Genomic DNA, 19,474 nt, shown 5'->3' on the forward strand with positions numbered 1-19,474 from the left:
ACATTTATTCTGGTTCTTTGAACTCCAAGATCAACATCCAATTTTCTTATTCTCAAACTTTACCACCAAAAATACTGAATACACCCAGGCCCAATGTGACTCAGCTGGTTGAAGCAGCAACCCCTAAACCAGGGCACATGCCTAGGTTGTGGGTTCAATCCCTGATCAGGGTGCATACAAGAACTGATTGATGTTTCTCTCCCACACTGATGTCTCTCTCTCTCCCTTCCCTTCTCTCTAAAAAACTCAACAAGCATGTCCTCGGTTGAAGATTAAAAAATAAAACAAAACAAAAGATGAATACATCTTTTTAACCTTTTTCTATCATTCGTTTAGAAAGCAACTGCACTGAATCTTAGCAGCACTGGTGTTTGAGTAATGGAATGTGGTTGATTTTATTGCTTACCTTTTAAAACTATTACAATGAAAAAAACCTCTGGAAAGGTTCTAAATGAACAGAACAAAGATTGAGAAACATCCTGCTTTCAAGGAATAATCTGGATATCTAAAAATATACTTGTATTTTTTAAACAGTAACATGATTCTGAGAAATGTTCCTTGAATTGCATATTAAATCAAAATTAAAACTGATAAACACTTCCAAAACTTAAGAATTGACTAATGAGACGTGAGAACTAAATGCAATGGTGTAATCCTGGAATGGATCATGGACCAGAAAAGACATTTGTGGAAAATGTTGTAAAATGTGAAACGGGTCTGTAGATTAGTTAACAATATCATATCAATATTAATTTCCTGGTATTGAGTATTATGGCACAGACATCCAAGATGTTAACATTAGGGGAAGTTGGGTAAAGAATAATGAAACTATTTTTGCAATTTTTCTGTAAATCTAAAACTGTTTACAAATAAAGTAAAAAAAAAATCTGAATGTGCCAAAAAACATCCACTCAATTCCCAGCCTTCTATACAAATAATTACTGTTTTTAATTTCTACTGGGTTGGCAAAAAAATCTGTATAGTTTTTTACTGTAAAATAAAAGACACGTTTTTCATTTTCACCAATAACTTTATTGACTTGGATATTGTGAGTATGTCAGCTATCTATCGCATGGCATAACGTTGTTTGTTCTTAATGTCTTGATTTGATCACTATCAACTTCAACGGTTTACTTGACTGTGGAGCATCATCCATCAAGAAAAGCTCCAGCACAAAACTGCAAATCACTTTTGGCATGTTAAATCAGTAATAGCACTTTCTCCACGCACAGATCTTTTTTTCTATGAGTTGCGTTTTTACCTTTCTTGAAATTATACAGCATAATATGCTGAAAATGTTTCATACTTTCTTCCATCTTCAATATTAAAATGGCTGCACAGAAACTCACCAATTTTGATGTTTTTAAAAAAATGTACACTGCTATGACAGCCGTCACAAGACAATCTAACAAAATTATTTCAAATTAAGTTAAAGACAACTAAGCACTACTAAAGCCATCTTACGGGAAAAAACCAGACAAGCTTTTTGGCCAACCCAATACTTTATTAATTAAGAGAAGGATGGCTGGACAGGTATAGTAAAGCTGAAAGATACACAAATTATACCCACATATTAATGGTGACGAATTCCATACAGTATCATATGTAGCAAGGCTACTGGGAGTTGAGTGTATTGTGACTAAGTATATACTTACAATTTGAATAGGTCCCATTTATTAACTTTAAAGTAAAAATAAATTTCAGATATTATTTATGAAGAAGCCAGACACAATGTTTATAATTAAGTTGAGAATTCTAAAGATAAATCCACTCCAGTCATTCATTCATTCCGAGAAAATCTGGCACAAGAGCATTATGCTCCTAGGCTGTGAATGTATGCATTCATGTATACAAACTTCCTTAAACATCAATTTCGACTTCCGGCCAAGATGAAGGCATAGGGAGACATGCTGTGCCTCCTCGCACAATCATAAGGACAACAATTTAAAAATAAAAAACCAGAACTGACAGAAAATCGAACTGTATGGAAGTCCGACAACCAAGGAGATAAAGAAGAAACATTGATCCAGCCCAGTAGGAGGGGTGGAGACAGGCAGCCGGGCTTGCAGCAAGGCGGTGGTTGGTGGACCCAGCGAGGTGGAGGATTGTGGAGCAGGGTGGGTAAAGCTGCAGCAGGCCAGTGAGGCAGCAGCTGGTGGACCGCGCGCCCCAGAGTCCCAGCATGGGGAAATAAAGCCTCAAACCACTGACTGAAAACACCTGTGCGGGTTGAGGCTGCAGTGGTAGAAAATCCCAGCCTCGTTGAAGAGACCCAGAGGGGCCTAGAATGTACACAAACCCACCCACTCGAGAATCATCACCAGAATGGCCTAATTTGATGCTGGATAATGGAGTGACTGAAAACCGGCAGAGAGTAGAGCGAGCACCATTGCTCCCTATCAGACCCCTCCTCCACATACAGACTCTCAGTGCAGCAAGTAGCGTTAACCTGCCCTGGTGAACACCTAAGGCTCCACCTCTTTACCTAAGGGGCACACCAAGACAAAAAAAAAAAAAGGCCCAAATGACAGAACAGATCAAAGCTCCAGAAAAAAATACAACTAAGCCACGAAGAGATAGACAACCTATCAGATGCACAGTTCAAAACACTGGTAATCAGGAAGCTCACAGAATTGGTTGAATTTGGTCGCAAATTAGATGAAAAAATGAAGGCTATACTAAGAGAAACAAAGGAAAATGTACAGGGAACCAATAGTGATGCGAAGGAAACTAGAACTCAAATCAACGCTGTGGACCAGAAGGAAGAAAGAAACATCCTACCAAAAATGAATGAAGAAACAAGAATTCAAAAAAAATGAGGAAAGGCTTAGGAACCTCCAGGACATCTTGAAACGTTCCATCATCCGAATTATAGGGGTACCAGAAGGAGAAGAGGAAGAACAAAAAATTGAAAACTTATTTGAACAAATAATGAAGGAGAACTTCCCTAATCTGGCAAAGGAAATAGACTTCCAGGAAGTCCAGGAAGCTCAGAGAGTACCAAAGAAGCTGGACCCAAGGAGGAACACACCAAGGCACATCATAATTACATTAGCCAAGATTAAAGATAAGGAGAGAATCTTAGAAGCAGCAAGAGAAAAGGACACAGTTACCTACAAAGGACTTCCCATAAGACTGTATGCTGATTTCTCAAAAGAGACCTTACAGGCAAGAAGGGGCTGGAAAGAAGTATTCCAAGTCATGAAAGGGAAGGGCCTACATCCAAGATTACTGTATCCAGCAAAGCTATCATTTAGAATGGAAGGGAAGATAAAGTGCTTCTCAGATAAGGTCAAGTTAAAGGAGTTCATCATCATCAAGCCATTATTATATGAAATGTTAAAGGGAGTTACCTAAGAAAAGGAAGATAAAAAATATGAACAGTAAAATGACAGCAAACTCACAGTTATTAACGACCACACCTAAAACAAAAACAAGAGCAAACTAGGCAAACAACTAGAACAGGAACAGAACCATAGAGATGGAGATCACATGGAGGGTTGTCAATAGGGGAGTGGGTGGGGGAGATGGGGGGAAGGTACAGAGAACAAATAGCATAGATGATAGGTGGAAAATAGACAGGGGGAGGGTAAGAATAGTGTAGGAAATGTAGAAGCCAAAGAACTTATAAGTATGACCCATGGACATGAACTATAGGGGGGGAATGTGGGAGGGAGGGGATGGACAGGATGGAGTGGAGTGGGGGGGGAATGGAATAACTGTAATAGCATAATCAATAAATATATTAAAAAAAAAAAACGGGCAAAGGACCCAAATAGACATTTCTCCAAAGAGGACATGCATATGGCCAATAGATATACAAGGTGGAACACCCCAAATAACCATGGAATTTATAAAAGGTTATTTATTCTTACATGTTTAAACTTTGGTCACCTTCGAAGTACTCTCTCCATTTGATGTAATACATCTACTGAGACTTTTTTCCCCACTGCTCAAAACAGTTCTTGAACTTGTTTTTTATTTTGATGCCTTTTAGTTCTTCTGCCATTTTTTTGTTTCATCTCTTCTACATCAACAAACATTTTTTCTTTGAGGACTTTTTTCATCCAGGGAAATAAAATATTCACTTGGGGTTAAACCGGATGAACAGGCAGGGTAGGTCACTGGGGTCATGCTGTTTTTGGTGAAAAACTGTTGAGCACTAAGCACAGTACAGGCAGGTGCTCTCTTAAATCAACCATCATGAAATGGGAAAATGCATTGAAAGAGTCTTAAAAAAAAAAATTTTTACTAAAGCCTAACCCAGCCTCTCACAACAATGCTAGCTAGTACACTGATATAAGTGGGTTCCTAGATCACTCACCTAGCGGGGGAAGCCTATACTACAAGGAACCCGCCCTCCAGAATATTATTCCAGGTTTTTCTGGGATATGAAAATATGGTCAACATCGCTAACCAGAGAAATGTAAATTAAAACAATGAATTATCATCTCACACTTGTCAGAATGGCTATCTTCAATACATCAACAAACAACAGGTGCTAGCCAGGACGTGAAGGGGGAACCCTTTTGTACTACTGTTGGTGGGAATGCAGATTGGCGCAGCCACTGTGGACAGCACAGTATGGAGATACCTCAAATAATTAAAAACAGAACTGCTTTATGACCCAGTGATTCCACTTCTGGTAATTTATCTGAAGAAACCCAAAACACTGAATCAAAAGAATAAAAGCACCTCTATGTTCACTGTCGCATTATTTACAATTACCACAGATGTGCAAGCAGCCCAAGTGTCCATCAGTAGATGAGTGGACAAAACAACTATGGTACACATACACAATGAAATACTATTCAGCCATAAAATAGAAGAAAATTTTACCCTTTGCAACAGCATGGATGGACCTAGAGAACATTATGCTAAGTGAAATGAGCCAGTAAGAAAAACACAAATACCATGATTTCACTCATGTGGAATTTAATGAACACACTGACCCAACAAGCAAAATAGAGACAGACACATAGACAGAGAGCAGGCTGACAGCTCTGTGGAGGGGATTAGGAGGTGAAGGGACCAAGCAAAAAGGAAATAGGACTCATGGACCTGGACAACAGAATGGTAATTGCAGGTCAGGGGCCTATAAGGGGAATAAATGGTAATGGGAAAAAATATGATTAAAGAAAACTCATGCAAAAAGAAGCACTTTCAGCACAAGTGACAAAAGAAAATATAAAGTGGACATGATTTCAAAATCATATCAAAACTTATACTTTGAAGGATACCGTTGAGAAATTGAAAAGATAATCCAGAAAATGGCAGAAAATATTTGAAAATCATGTATATGATAAAGGTATAGTATTTAGAATATATAAAGAACTCTAACAATTTAACAATAAAGAAAATAACACAATTGAAAATAAAGGATTAGAATAGACATTTCTCCAAAGAAGATATACAATTGTCCATAAAGCATATAAAAAGATTCTCAATATCATTAGTTATCAGGATAATATAAATCAAAAGCATGAGAAACCATCTGACACCAGGTAGGATGGCTATAACGAAGACGACAGATAAATATAAGGACATAATAACTTGAACTGGCATACACTGCTGGTGAAAACATAAAATGATAGAGCCAGTCACTTTGGAAAAGAAGTCTGGCAGTTTCTCGAAATATGACTTGCAATTTGACTTCTAGGTGTTTATTATTACCTGAGAAATAAAAATACATGTCTACACAAAAATGTGTACACGAATGTTCATAGCACCATTGTTATAATAACCAAAATATGAAAATAATATAAAGGTCTATCAACTGATAAATGAATAAATAAAATGTGGTATATCAATACAATGAAATATTACTTGGCAATAAAAAGGAATGGAAGCATGGGGACATGTGCCACATTATGATGAACTTTGAAAATATTATGCCAAGTAAAAAAAACTACTCAAAAAGGATCAAATGTTTTATCACTCCATTTATATGCAATGTCCAGAGTTAGAAAATCCATAAAGGAGACAAAAAATAGATTAGGTGTATCCTAGGGATGGGAAGTCTCAGAGAAAATGGAGAGTAATTGCTAGTAAGGTTTCTTTTTAGGGTGATGAAAATGTTGTGGAACTCTGAATATAAGAAAAAACCACTGAACTGTACTTTATATGGGCCAATTTTATGGTATATAAATTGTATCTCAATTTGCACATGTACATGAAAGAAATACCTTCAGAAGTATTTCAGCTAAAGATCCAATCATATGAAGGGCTCCATCTTTTTTTCGAGGATCAGCGTTTGGTTCTGTAAGAATCTGGTAGCAAAATCCCATAGTCTTTTGCAGTACCTAAGTTAAAAAAAGAAAAGTAACACTTTATTGGATAAACCAAAATCCTTAAAAAAAATTAATGACAAAATGACTTACAGTTAACATTAAAAACTGTGTATCTGAACCAATTTTAAATGTTAAAGCAAAAAGTATTCCACATCAAATAACCTACCTCTTTTCTCTTACTACAGGCTGTAAACAAAAGTGTCTGGGCAGCAGTTGTAGGAGAAATGAAATCTTCAAACACATCTAGAGAATAAATTTAAAATTAATAGAGAAAACAGTTAATTTCTTCAACAGTCACTGATACAAAATGCATAAATAATACTATTATTAAAAAACAAACAAACAAACAAACAAAAAAGCCCTTAGCCCTGGCTGGTGTGGCTCAGTGGGCTGAGTGCCGGCCAGCACACTGAAAGGTTGCAGGACAGGTCCCCAGTCGGAGGAGTGTGAGAGGCAACTGATTCATGTTTCTCTCTCATAGATGTTTCTCTCTCTCCCTCCCTTCCACTCTCCTAAAAAGAATTAATAAATAATCTTAAATTTAAAAAGATTTAAACAAAACAAACCTTGAAAGTTTATAAATTTTCACACAAGGTGAATATGAAAATGTATCTGATTACCCATATAATTTTGCAAAAGCCTTATTCCATGTCTTTTCTGTACAGGTTAAATGTTAACAATCCATTAATTTCTCCTAATGATTATTTTCTTTCATATAAAACACTACACCTGAGAATTTTCACAATAGGGTCACAAAAGTACGAACTACTAATAGTACATTAAAATTCTTTGATTGAAACTTCATGAGAGCTTTTGAAGCAGTCAATCTGTTAAGTCATGCCCTGATCCCTAACTCTCAGAAACTGACCATTACTGTGTGCAAGCCAATAAGAAAATATAAAAATACATTAAGACTTTGCTAGCAAAAGGGACAAATACTCAGTATCAGTCCATTACAATTCTTTAGTTCCAGGGAGAGACTCCGTGTGACTCCAGCTTCCAGTATTCATCTTATCAATTTCCACATTATATGATGACTAACACAAGATTCAAAAGTATAGTTTAGACACTTAGTGTTAAGGTATAATCTTGAATTTCTAACAGTTTTGGCATGAAGCACATCTAAAAACAATAACACTACTGGATCTGTGTCTGCTAAAAATTATCAAATGTCATAATTAATGAATAGTCCTCCACCAAAATATCTAAAGCAGTGATTTTCAACCTGTGTGCTGCAAAATTTTTTAAAACATGCAATACTTGACTACTAGGCAGGAGCACTGACCTCTTTTCCCTTAGAATGTCAAATTTAAAAAATGACAACAGTAAGCACAATAGCTGTCCAGTGTGAATGAATTAGATTATATCTATGGTTTTTGTCAGATTGGCAAAGAACATTCTTTGGTGTACTGCACAATTTTAGTGATTAGTTTATATATGCCATGATATGAAAAGGGTTGAAAATCACTGGTCTAAACATTGAATAACATGCGGAAACAAAAGATTATTTTTTTAATCCTCACCTGAGGGTATTTTTTTCATTGCTTTTTTAGAGAGGAATGGTGAGGGCAGGGATTGAAGCTGCAACCTTACTGTGTATGGGATGCACTCTGACCAACAAAGCCACGATGGCCAGGGCAATAAAGATTTCTGAGTACAAAAGGTAAAAGACTTTGATACCCCCTAGGTTTACTATATACGAACTTAACTGACATTTTATTTCTAAACAAGTGAAAAGTCCTTACCAAACTTCATGCGTATATATTCATAAGGGTCTTCTTGCCAAAGTTCTTCATCGGCATCTGTATAGCACATCAATGGAAAAATAACATCTTGGATAATGCCCTGAAATTTAAAAGTTAAGAAGGTAATAACCTTAAGTCAGTCTTAAGATTTAAACCTTCAAATTTCTGTTAAGTGGTAAAACAAAAGTAACTCCATAATCTATAATACATATTTTTTAAAGCTTAATATCAAACTTTTTATATTTTCAGATCAACTATCAATGCACCTACTCTTTCCTCTATGCAACAAGTATAAAGTAAAATATGTGTACATAGGTAGTAATCTGAGAAAATACAACATGAAATTTTAGTCCATCAAGTCCTACAGTTGTAAATAAAACAAAAAAATTACTCATAAAAATAATACATAAGCCAATTATCCTCAAAACCAATCTGGTAAATGTCCTTTGCCTACTCCAAATCACATGACTAAAATTTTAACTAATCACAGTCCAATAGTAAGAACAGTTTAGGTGAAAAGGTAATCTGAATATTCACAAAATAACTTTTCTAAGTTCATGAGGGTACTTCCCCTCGTTTTTCTACTCTACTCCCAAAACAATTACCAGAACTACACTAAGCAATACAAGAAAAAAATTCATTTTTAAACCTTTATAGTATTTAATATTATTTCCATTGTATTTTCTAGAAAAACATTTCAGATAGAAAATTATTACTTGTATATGAGGTTTCAGGTTCTTCCAGGTGAGCGCATGAGAAACTCCTTGATTAATATAATTTAATGTCTGTTGTAAAACTCGAGGAGCCATATATTGCTTCTCCTTGTACTGATATAACACCTTCAATAAAACCTTTGGGGAAAAATTTTGATCGAAAACCAAACAGAAATTAATGACTTGCAAGCCAGCAAAAACGTGTGACACTTATCTTAATACTCAGGTCATCATCCTTCTCAGGATTAAGTAATTTTTAAAATGATATACTACAAAACCACATTTATTCTCAAGGAAGGCACTTAAATGAACAAATAATTATTAAAGGACTAGTTTCTGATTAAATATAAAAAGACAGGTAATTCATATGCTACTTATTAAACATCCCACAATATTCTGAGACATCCCTTTAATTGCTAAACTCACCTTCTAGGAAAACATTACCCAAACATTCACCTACTTATCCTATTTAATGTCTGGCAAGAGTTTTGATCCTACTTCATATTTCAAGAACAACCAATGTCAAAAATTGGGTGACACGTCCCTCAAACGGTCTGTGAGGGCAATACTATTTTTACAGTAATGTTGTCATTATTTGCCCTTTTTACTGTGTTTAACATTTGCATCAATGGTACAAAAGAGAGGTAAAACTTTTTGTATCTAACATGAATGGGGTGGCACGGAAGTGTATCAGCAGTCATATTCTTTACAGCCACGTAATTACAGAACAAGCTTTCCTTACGAAATGTCCTTAAAAAAAGAAAAAGAATGTCCTCAATGAACCAGAAATATTATAAAATGGGAAAAAATAAATAGCACTTCTGCTACATACCAAAGAACAATTATTAGAAGCAGTGCTGGAATAGTAGCTTGTTCCATCAAACACTATCTCATACTTGAAAGAAAAACTGATAGACCAATTACGATTATTTAGACTTGTACGTATAGCATTTTTTTCCCCTCAAAAATGAATAAAATCAGCCTGTTGCTTCAAAAAAAATACCCAATATGATACTTGTGTTAAAATCTGAGCTTTCAAGCAAAAATTATTTGAAAATATTTCTGATTAGATTGGTGTTGGTATTAACACATGTGATTTTTAAATTGCAAAATGAAATGTATTAACATTAGGAAAATCTGCATTAATTCAATGAGTTGACATCCTCTAAATGCCCAGTGCAGAATGTTACAAAATCATGTATGGATGAAAGAGCCATTCTAAGGGCTATAAAGACCACTGTGTGTTACTATGATGGAGTATGAAATGTTTAGTTTCAAATTTTACATTGCAATTAACCTTTAAGCAACTACATCATTCAATTTTGGTGTAATATTAAAGAATTTCCAAAACTATGTAAGAAGTCTACTGAAACATTCTTTCATCTCCCAACTTATCTCTAAAGCCAAATTGTCTTTATGTCCATCAAAACAAATTAAAACAGACTGAATACAGATATAGATGAGTATACAGATGACTTTTATTAAGCAAGACATTAAAGACAACAGTAAAAATGTATTAACAATACCAGTTCCTCTTGCTAAAAATTTCTCATTTTGGAAAACAGTTATTTTTAACAGAAAACAGAGTCTATATTAATATTCAATAAGTTTATTATTTAATTTCTAATAAAATATACAAGACAGAAATTAACCTAATAATACTTTGTTTCTATTTAGAAAAATTATCTTAGACTTACTTGCTGTACACCAACAGCAAATGCCTTCAGAAATACTTCAGCAAATTCGTTATATTCCTTGGAAACATTGCCAGGGCTTCCATATCTAAAAGAACATTAAAACACCCGTTGTTTCTTTATAATGCTTTATATCAGCACTTATAAACCAAAAGTCTGAAAAAATGAACTTAAGTCATCATATATCTGGGAGCTTACCTTTCAAAAAGCCTTGCTAAAATATGTAAAGCCCACTTCTTACACTTCCACCATGGTAATTCAGGTCTATCATCTTCTTCAACTTGAAGTGTTTCCTTATTTAAAGAGACATTTATTTAATGATAGATAATAAAAGATGATACAATGTAAGAGAAACAGTATGAAGTGAGAACAGATTCTCAAAAACATGAATCCTCCCCCTATAGTGACCTTTCATAATAAAAAGCTAGATTTGAAAAAGTCCTAACCCTTATTTAAATATAAGAGGCACTCCAGGGCTTCAGCTACTTGTTCATGAAGGACATGCTTTTTAAAATTCTTTTAAAGCTTAAACCCAAACATTTTACTCAAGTCCCACAAAATATAAAATCAAGGCCATGGCAAGTAGTTCAATCAAAACCAGTATAGTTCAAATCAAAAGGTTGTGAGAAACTCCATTTCAGAAATATTAGTATAAAGATACACGAATGAGAATATTCATTTGCAAAACTATTTGTAAGAGTGAGAAACTGCCAAGAACTTTTCATTAATAAGGGGATGTTTAATTATGGAACTTCCATAAAAGATGAATAGATCAGATCATTATATTTACCTAAGACACCCACAACATATTTTTAAGTTATAGCAATTAAAACTCCCATACATTACTAGTGACATCAATGGAACAACTACATTAGAAATCATATACCTACGCTATGACCCAATTCCATTCTTTGGTTTTCAACTCAAGAAAAATCACAATACATATATGATCACAGAGACGTGGGTAAGAACATTCATAGTAGTTTTTTCTAAGACTAAAAATTCTGAGAACACCCATGTCCATCAACTTGTATATCCAACTTTTATATAAACAGTAGTGTATCCACATAATGGGATACTAATTAGCAATAAAAGAAACAAACTACCACAACACAACTTAATACATCTGATAAATATATTAAGCAAAAGAAGATGCAAAAAAGTAGATACAAAAAACCCTGCTTTTATATTAAGTTCTAGAACAGACAAAACTAATCTATGATGCTGGAAATGAGAATGGTGATGGTAGTGATGCTAGAACAAGCCAAGAGTAACCATGCTAGGTGATTTACGTGGGTGCAGGTGACTGTCATAACTCGTTGAACTATTTTCTTACAATATATGAATGTTTGATTATAAATTATACCAAAAAGTTTCAGAATATAAAAACTTACATATATTTTATAGTTGTATTAAGTGTGTACAGAAAAATACATATCAAACTACAATAGTTTCCTATGAAGTGAGGGAAATGTCCTTTTTTTAAAGTAAAAATCTGTAGCTTATTGCTACAGAACAGGTTACTTCTTCTTTTTTTACTTACACCACTAAGAAAATTGTGTTGGATAAATTCAGAACTCTTCCATGTCTCTGTGTAAATTAAATTCAGCAGGATTTTTTTTTTTTGAAGATTAAAAAAGTATGATAGTAAAAGCACTAAAAACATATTAGGCAATTCAGGATTGTAAATTCCCTACCTCTCCAGAAAACTAATCAAGTGATTTTCAACTTTTTTCATCTCATGGCACACATAAACTAATTACTTTTTTGCCAACCTGATAAAAAAAGTTATAATTTTGATTCATTCACACTGGACGTCTATTGCTGTGTTGGCAGATGTCGTTTTTTAATTTGACAATAAGGGAAAAGTGGTCAGTGTCCCTAACTAAATAGTCAAGTAGTACGTGTTTAATAAATTCTTACAGCACACCAGTTGAAAATCGCTGAACTAGATTATAAAGAAAAACTAGTTATTTTTAAAATTGTGATTAATATTTTTTTAAAAAGCATAGTTGGATAGTTCTGTATGAACTAAAAAACACTGAATCAAGATACTTTGGGAGGGTCAGTTTTATGTTTTTTAAGTTATATTTCTATAAAATTATTTAGAAAAACAAGTAATATAACTATAAGGTTTAATCAACTGATAAGTTCTTCCTTGATCACAGATGTCTTGAAAAATTATTAGGCTAAAAATCTAACTACAGACTTTTTAAAAAGATGTAATTTATATATAACATTGTATTAGTTTAAGGTATACAACAGAATGATTGATATATATATATATTGTGAAATGATTAGCGTAAGTAATCACTAAGAAGGTGGTCAAAAGGAGCAAATTACCAGTTATGAGATAAATAAGTTCTGGGGATGTAATGTATAGCATGATGATTATAGTTAATAATATCGTATTATGTATTTGAAGGTTGCTAAGAAAGTAGATTTTAAAAGTTCATGTAACAGAAGAAACTTATAACTATGCAAGGTAATACATGTTATGAGCTCTTAATTAAAAACTGAAAAGAAACCGAAGGATCAGGATGAAATTAACAAAGAGATATACTAGCATTTAAACAATAATATATGAAATAACCCTTCACGAATTTTTACTTTGTATATGCACATATGTAAACAATGAAATGGCATCTATCTAGAAAAATCTGTATCATGAATTACCAGTTTATAAAGATGTTACAGAAAACAGCAGTTAACATTCTCAAAAGATAACTAAATATTTATGCTTAGTAATATAAGAGATCACAAAGAGACTTACATTAGGTACATCCCTGTTCACAACAGTCTTCAAAATTTCTATCCATTCTGTCAGGTTCTGTTGGTTTATCAGCTCCAGTGGTAGTGTATACTAAATTAAAATCAAGTATTAATTTTTAAAATCCTTACAAAAGAAAATTACGCTTTCTTTTATATACACAACACCTACAAAAAGTATTTCATTCAATCTATATTACTTGTTTTTAGTACATAGGCAAATTCGGTTAGTTACCTATACTGGAGAATTGTGACAATGACAGTGGGCATCCTTATCTTTTTCCCAAATTACTGGAAATATATCTTATTTTCACCATAAGGTATGATACTGTAGATTTCTCATGAACATTTTTTAATCAAGTTAAGGAATTTCAATTCCAGGATTCTTAGGGTTTTATTTAAAGCAAGAGGGACATCCTCAAAGATGGTTACAGGCCTTCAAGTAAGAGTAAACCACAGAAGATGATTTCTTACTGTTATCCATTCTTGCATTCTTAGAATAAATCCTCTCTCTCTTTTTCTCTCTCTCTCTCGCTCTTATTTTTTTAGTGATGGGGCGGCAGTGGTGGTGGTGGTAAAATCCTCTCTCTTAATGGGCTCATAAAATCAATATCCTATTTAGGATTTTAGGACATATTTTCACAAATGAGAAGGGGCTATACTCTTATTTTTATATCAAGGTATGCTAGTCTCAAAAAATTTGTTGCAGAGATATTTTGTCCTATGTCCTAAAATAATTTACAAAAAGAAATTATTTTTAATATAAAACATGGAGGTTCTACCAGTCAGGGGGGCAGGGAAATGGAAACAGTATACATATGGTCTATCAAAGCACTTTAAAAAGAACTGCATAAGAAGGGGCCAATTAAAGTGCCCTTAGGTTAAGAATTGGAGATATTAGATTATCTTTAAAGTCCTAGAAAAGACACGCAAAATCCAACAAACAAGGGAGTGAGCCAATTACAGTGTCAGTGAAGGTAAAGTCATAGGTCTATTTAAAAGAAATTTAAAGAGTAAGTAAAGGCATGAATTGAACCAAAGGTCCTGGTAGATAAGATGAATCCTTCTATGGCTATATGGCACAAAAAGAACCAAAATTTTAATCCTGATCAAAAACCTGAGGTTTCTTAAGTAATTACATTCACTGAGAATAGAGATACAACATTTCCTTAGTCGCTAACTTCCACCCCAAAGATTTAGAACAATATACAAAAGTGTTGAAGCCCATTATTGCGTGCTAGTCAAGTCCACAGTATTAGTATTTTTGTGTAATGTAAGCTTAGGAATTGGTTTTGTAATTATTGGGACAATCTCTATATATTTGGCATATCAGGGTACTTGTTAGATGTAAACTATAATCAAGTAACTGATTTTTAGAATTGTGAATTCTTAAGGTGAAAGGTACAAGAAAAAAATTACTAATTTTATAAATAACGTTGGATGGTTTAAGAGAACTTAAGATTGACCATTTATAATTTAAGATTTATTAGACTTGTTTGTGTATGTGCATAAGTATGCTTGGTTAGACTTTTAACATACTTACAATTTTGACAATTTATATTTGACTAGCAAATCATCCACTTAATCTAGATACACTGGCTTTTTATGCTTAAAAAACTGCTTTATAAAAATTACCTGAACAAGAGCATAGAAGATCTTGAAAATTTGTTTCTGAATGAGAACAGACTGATCAGACTGATCAGGAAGAAGCTGAATAAAACGGTCCTTTAGCACTGGCAAGAAATGCTGCATTGCTGCTACCAATGGACTCCGTTCCTCTGGTTTCTTGTACCTTTGGGTAGGAATACAAACTAATTCTGTAAGAATTTACTTTCACTTCACGATTTTATTTATCGATGACATATAAATTTACTTGTTTATACAAATAAAAGCAAACAAAGAAAAACCTACTCTGCAACCAAAAGCAACTTTAGAAAAACCTCAAATAATAAAAGAATATATAAAATTTACTTAGCCTTTATCATCAGGTCATAGTCTTCAAGGCCCCATTTTTATCCTCTTTTCTATAGCTGAGGACACGAAGGCACAGGCAAGGTAACTATTTTCCGCAGGATACACAATCTAGGTATGAACCTCAGCAGTCAAGATCCAGGGTCTGCCCTCTTAACCACTTCACTATGTTATTTCTAATTCTGAAGACTGAATAACTGAAGAGCTACAATGATCTGACTTTTAAACACTAGCAACCGATAGATATAAAATCAATTATATTTTATCATCCTTAAGTAATTTACATTGCACGAATTAAGGCAGAGTGGCACCTATAAAGCAGAAAATATTGTATTTCTAAAAGCATAATAAACCAGAAGTTTTTTTAATAACCCATCCCGCAACAAAACCCAACCTCAGCAGGCTATTTATGATCTTCATTTATTCCATTTGGAGCAAATATTCAAATATTTTATAGCCAATATAATAATAATGTGTTTTGTTATTGAGTGCTGATACAATTTTTTTTAACTTTTCTCTAAGATTTATTTATTTGAATGTTCCTTCTTTTAGTTATCAAAATTACACATAAAATCAACATAGTAAATTTTAATTATTCAGTTTCCTGAAGCTCCCAGCTACCACTGTGAGAGAAACACCTTGTTTTAAAACTCAAAAAAGGGTAAAATTCTTTTTCCTTTGTCAATGTTATCTGACATTGACAAAGGATAAAAGGTATGTTATACCTTTTTCAAATTAGTAGAGTATAATTATATTTGGCCCCCTTTTTCCCACTCTCCAAAAGAGCTAATCAGTTACCAAGACATACAGGTGTGAAAAAGCAATTCTACTTTTAGCAAATCTTTATTTTACTATTTAAGTAAAAGCTTTGTGAAGAGATTCTCACATACCATTGTGAAAATAGTTTATATAAGTACAATGCCTAACAAATAAGATATCAGAGAATGACAGCATAACACAAATTGAGCCTAGATTTCATAATATGTATGCACCTGACTTTAATTCTAAATTAGTAAAGGGTACCAAAAATGTCCATAGTTAGTAAGCATAGTTAGTAAGTTAGTTACAGCAATATGCATAATGTGTTAGCAATGTTTTTCTTAGTTGACATTTCTTTTAAACAACAACAGCACAAAACCACTGCAGGTATGTAAATCAGCAAATAGGCAATTAACACTGTTGCACACATGAAGAGCTTGTGCACTTGACTCTTACATCCACGTGAGGTATAGAGAGCAATCCAGTCTGGATTTATGACTTTGTCACATATGCACATAAAAGACTGTGATAAGCTGTAAGAGATAAGATAATACAATCCCCAATACAGTAAATTGTTACCACTGCTGTTAAAATACCAGATTTTGGTAAATGATAACTAATTTCTTGCCAGTGTTTCTGAGCTTCAGAATCGCCAAACATAGGAAGTTTTCCAGCATCTGAATAAGAATTAAGAGAAACTGTCCACCATATTGTTAAGACCTATTCAGTCCTATTAAGACCACAGTTGTCATCAAAGCACCATTCCTCCATATTTATTCAAATTCAAGGAGGAAAAAAATAGGACCAGTGCCACGAAACTTTCAACATACAGTTACTTCTTTTCTTGATCAGAGAACGTTGCCAATTCTTTGGAATTATAGGAGCTTGGGAGGATTTTAAATGATGTTTCGTTTCCAAACAGTTAAATATTGATTTTTTTTAAATGTCTATGAAGAAGTAGCAATATTTTCAGCTTAGGATAGGCTTAACAATGGGTTTATCTGTATGTAATCTCATCCTACAGGAAGGTCTTAATTTGTTGAATGGTGATCTTCAAGTGTGAAATGGGGAGGTACCTAGTTTTACTGAGTCCTTAATGGTTAAAGATATTATCTGAGACTCTTCTTGTACAGTAAAAAGGGTTCTTTATTAACTTTTCCATCCCGCTGCCTGCCGCACAATGAGTTTCACGCCTGCAGCAGGTTCCAAAAGGGGGCCTCCACGCTCGACCCCATGGCACAGTGCCCCTCCAGCCTTCCGTCTTTGCTTGTTGCTGGTACAGATTTCAATAGCAACATTACATAATATGTATAACATGAACCTTATTTCCTTCCTAAAATCCAAAAAATCCTGAATTGAGTCATATTTTGCTCCAAGATTAAGGGTAACGAATTGCTAACCTGAGACATTTTCATTTATGGGTCCCTTAGCATTTCAGCTAGATTGTTGAAAGGTCTGTTGCTTTATTTCAAAAGAGAAATTAAATAACTGAATTTTTAGTGTAGAACTATGAAAAAGTAACTCCAGCTTCCATTATTAAGGAGTCAGTAGGCATAATAGCTTTGCAAATACAAAGTAGTGTTTAAGAAGTCATTTATTTATTTATTTTTTTTAAGATTTTACTTTATTGTTAGAGAGAGGGGAAGGGAAGGAGAAAGAGAGGGAGAGACACATCAATGTGTGGTTGCCTCTCACATATCTCCTACTGGGGGCCTGGCCTGCAACCCAGGCATGTGCCCTGACTGGGAATCAAACCGGCAACCCTTTGGTTTACAGTCCCATGCTCACTCCACTGAGCTACACCAGCCAGGGCAAGAAGTCATTATTCTAAAAACCATAACTTTTCTTTTTAGATTAGGTTATCTAAAAGGCATTAAGTTGGTTTTCTTTTTACCAGAATCCAGGTTTATCTACTGGTAGACTTTCTCAAGAGGAAAAATGTACTTAAGAATTGCATATCTGCCCTGGCTGGACCACTGACCCATAATTGAAAGGTCACAGTTTGTTTCCTGAGTCAGGGCACATGCCCAGGCTGCAGGTTCATTCATCCCTGGTCTGGTCCAGGCACGTACAATCCTGGGTCCATGCACCTATCAGAGGCAACCAATCTATGCTTCTCTCTCACATATGTTTCTCTCCCTTCTTCTCTCAAAAAAAAAAAAAAAAAAAAAAAAAAAAAAAAAAAAAAAAAAAAGAAAGAGAGAAAGAGAAAAGAAAAAAAAGAAAGAAAGAAAGCAAAGCAAAGAAAAAGAAAGTCCTTGGTAAGAAATAAAAAAAGAAAAAAGAATTGCATATCTGAGTTCATTTTTTAAAGGCTATATTATTTTTTGCTATTGGGTGAAATGAGAACCAAAGTCAACTGCCAAGAATAAAAAACACCCAGAGAAATGTTCACACAAATAATGACTGAAACTATTAAACAAAACTGACAGATTATTTTAAATATTTTAATATACTGAGAAAGTATACCTAGCACATACAGTTTAAAAGGTTATTTGTACATTTCTTTGAGTCGATAAAACAACAATTTATAAAACAAAGCCATGTGTACTCTCCAATCTGATATACAAACTATAATAATTATTGACAATATTCCCTTTTAACAATAAAGGTGAGAACTATATTATGCACCCCTTTACATTTATTCAACCCAAGTGATCACCCACACCAAGAGTTTGAATACCTACTTGTGCTAGACATTCTCTCCTACCTCCCTCTCTACAATGAGTAGAGGACTAGAAGTTGGGTGGTACTAGTTGCTAATCTAAGATAATTGGTATAAAAGTAGTTTATGGTAGGAAACAAATTACTATTCCATAAGACTAAGTTCCTGAACTTGTGAAAATGTGTCGTCAATAAAAGTCCCACTACATATGGCATGTCAATCTGGTGAGCCATGTTGATAGGAAATTCTTAAATACTAACCCATAACTTTTGGTTAAAAAAAAGAAAAAAAAAACTTCAATAGTTTACCAGTATCTAAAAGATCACATCCAAATTTCCCATGACATTCAAAATCTTCTTTCGCATAGTCCCAATTTGTAAGTCCAAAATTACCCCTAAACCCTCAACAGAAATAATCCTTACTATAGCAGTGCCCTCATTACCCACTAACGACAAAGTCTCCTTTCCACCTCTGTACCTTTCTTTCGGTTCACACTACTCCATTTAGTGTGACTTGCCTTCTCTTCAAGTGCTCCTGCTGTGCTCTTTCAACTGACAAGTATTTCCTGAGGATCTATGCTCCTGAAGGCCACCACAACTTCCAATTTCTCCAACAATTTTCTTAGAACTGCTTCAGTCCACACAGATCCCTTGTGAATACCTTGTGCTCCACAATAAAACAATGACTGAAAACAGACTGGAATTCCAATATTGTAGCAGCCTCCTGTGTCTCCCATTTAAAAAATCCCTGTCAAACTCTCTCCTGCGAAGATTATAGGACAGGAGAGACTTGGATCTCCTCAATGACAATACAGCTTACTATTGTTCTTCTCTCTCATTTTAGTCACTCACTTACCAGAACTACAACA

The 19,474-nt window shown here is 34.0% G+C and overlaps 1 protein-coding gene across 3 annotated transcripts in view; it reads right to left on the reverse strand.

The window, feature by feature from the left end:
* The window catches only part of IPO7 (importin 7), a 56,410-nt gene that overhangs the window by 14,846 nt on the left and 22,090 nt on the right, over positions 1-19,474 (reverse strand). For all 3 annotated transcript variants that reach the window (XM_053925766.2, XM_024558702.4, XM_053925767.2), the window contains 8 exons: positions 14,847-15,003; positions 13,216-13,305; positions 10,641-10,735; positions 10,446-10,530; positions 8,752-8,886; positions 8,036-8,135; positions 6,457-6,533; positions 6,186-6,302 (listed from right to left, as the gene is read on the reverse strand). In XM_053925766.2, the coding sequence (XP_053781741.1) occupies positions 6,186-6,302; positions 6,457-6,533; positions 8,036-8,135; positions 8,752-8,886; positions 10,446-10,530; positions 10,641-10,735; positions 13,216-13,305; positions 14,847-15,003 (856 nt within the window). The remainder of the gene's footprint in view (positions 1-6,185; positions 6,303-6,456; positions 6,534-8,035; positions 8,136-8,751; positions 8,887-10,445; positions 10,531-10,640; positions 10,736-13,215; positions 13,306-14,846; positions 15,004-19,474) is intronic.

Source organism: Desmodus rotundus, chromosome 5 (assembly GCF_022682495.2).
Source record: "Desmodus rotundus isolate HL8 chromosome 5, HLdesRot8A.1, whole genome shotgun sequence".
Taxonomy (NCBI): domain Eukaryota; kingdom Metazoa; phylum Chordata; class Mammalia; order Chiroptera; family Phyllostomidae; genus Desmodus; species Desmodus rotundus.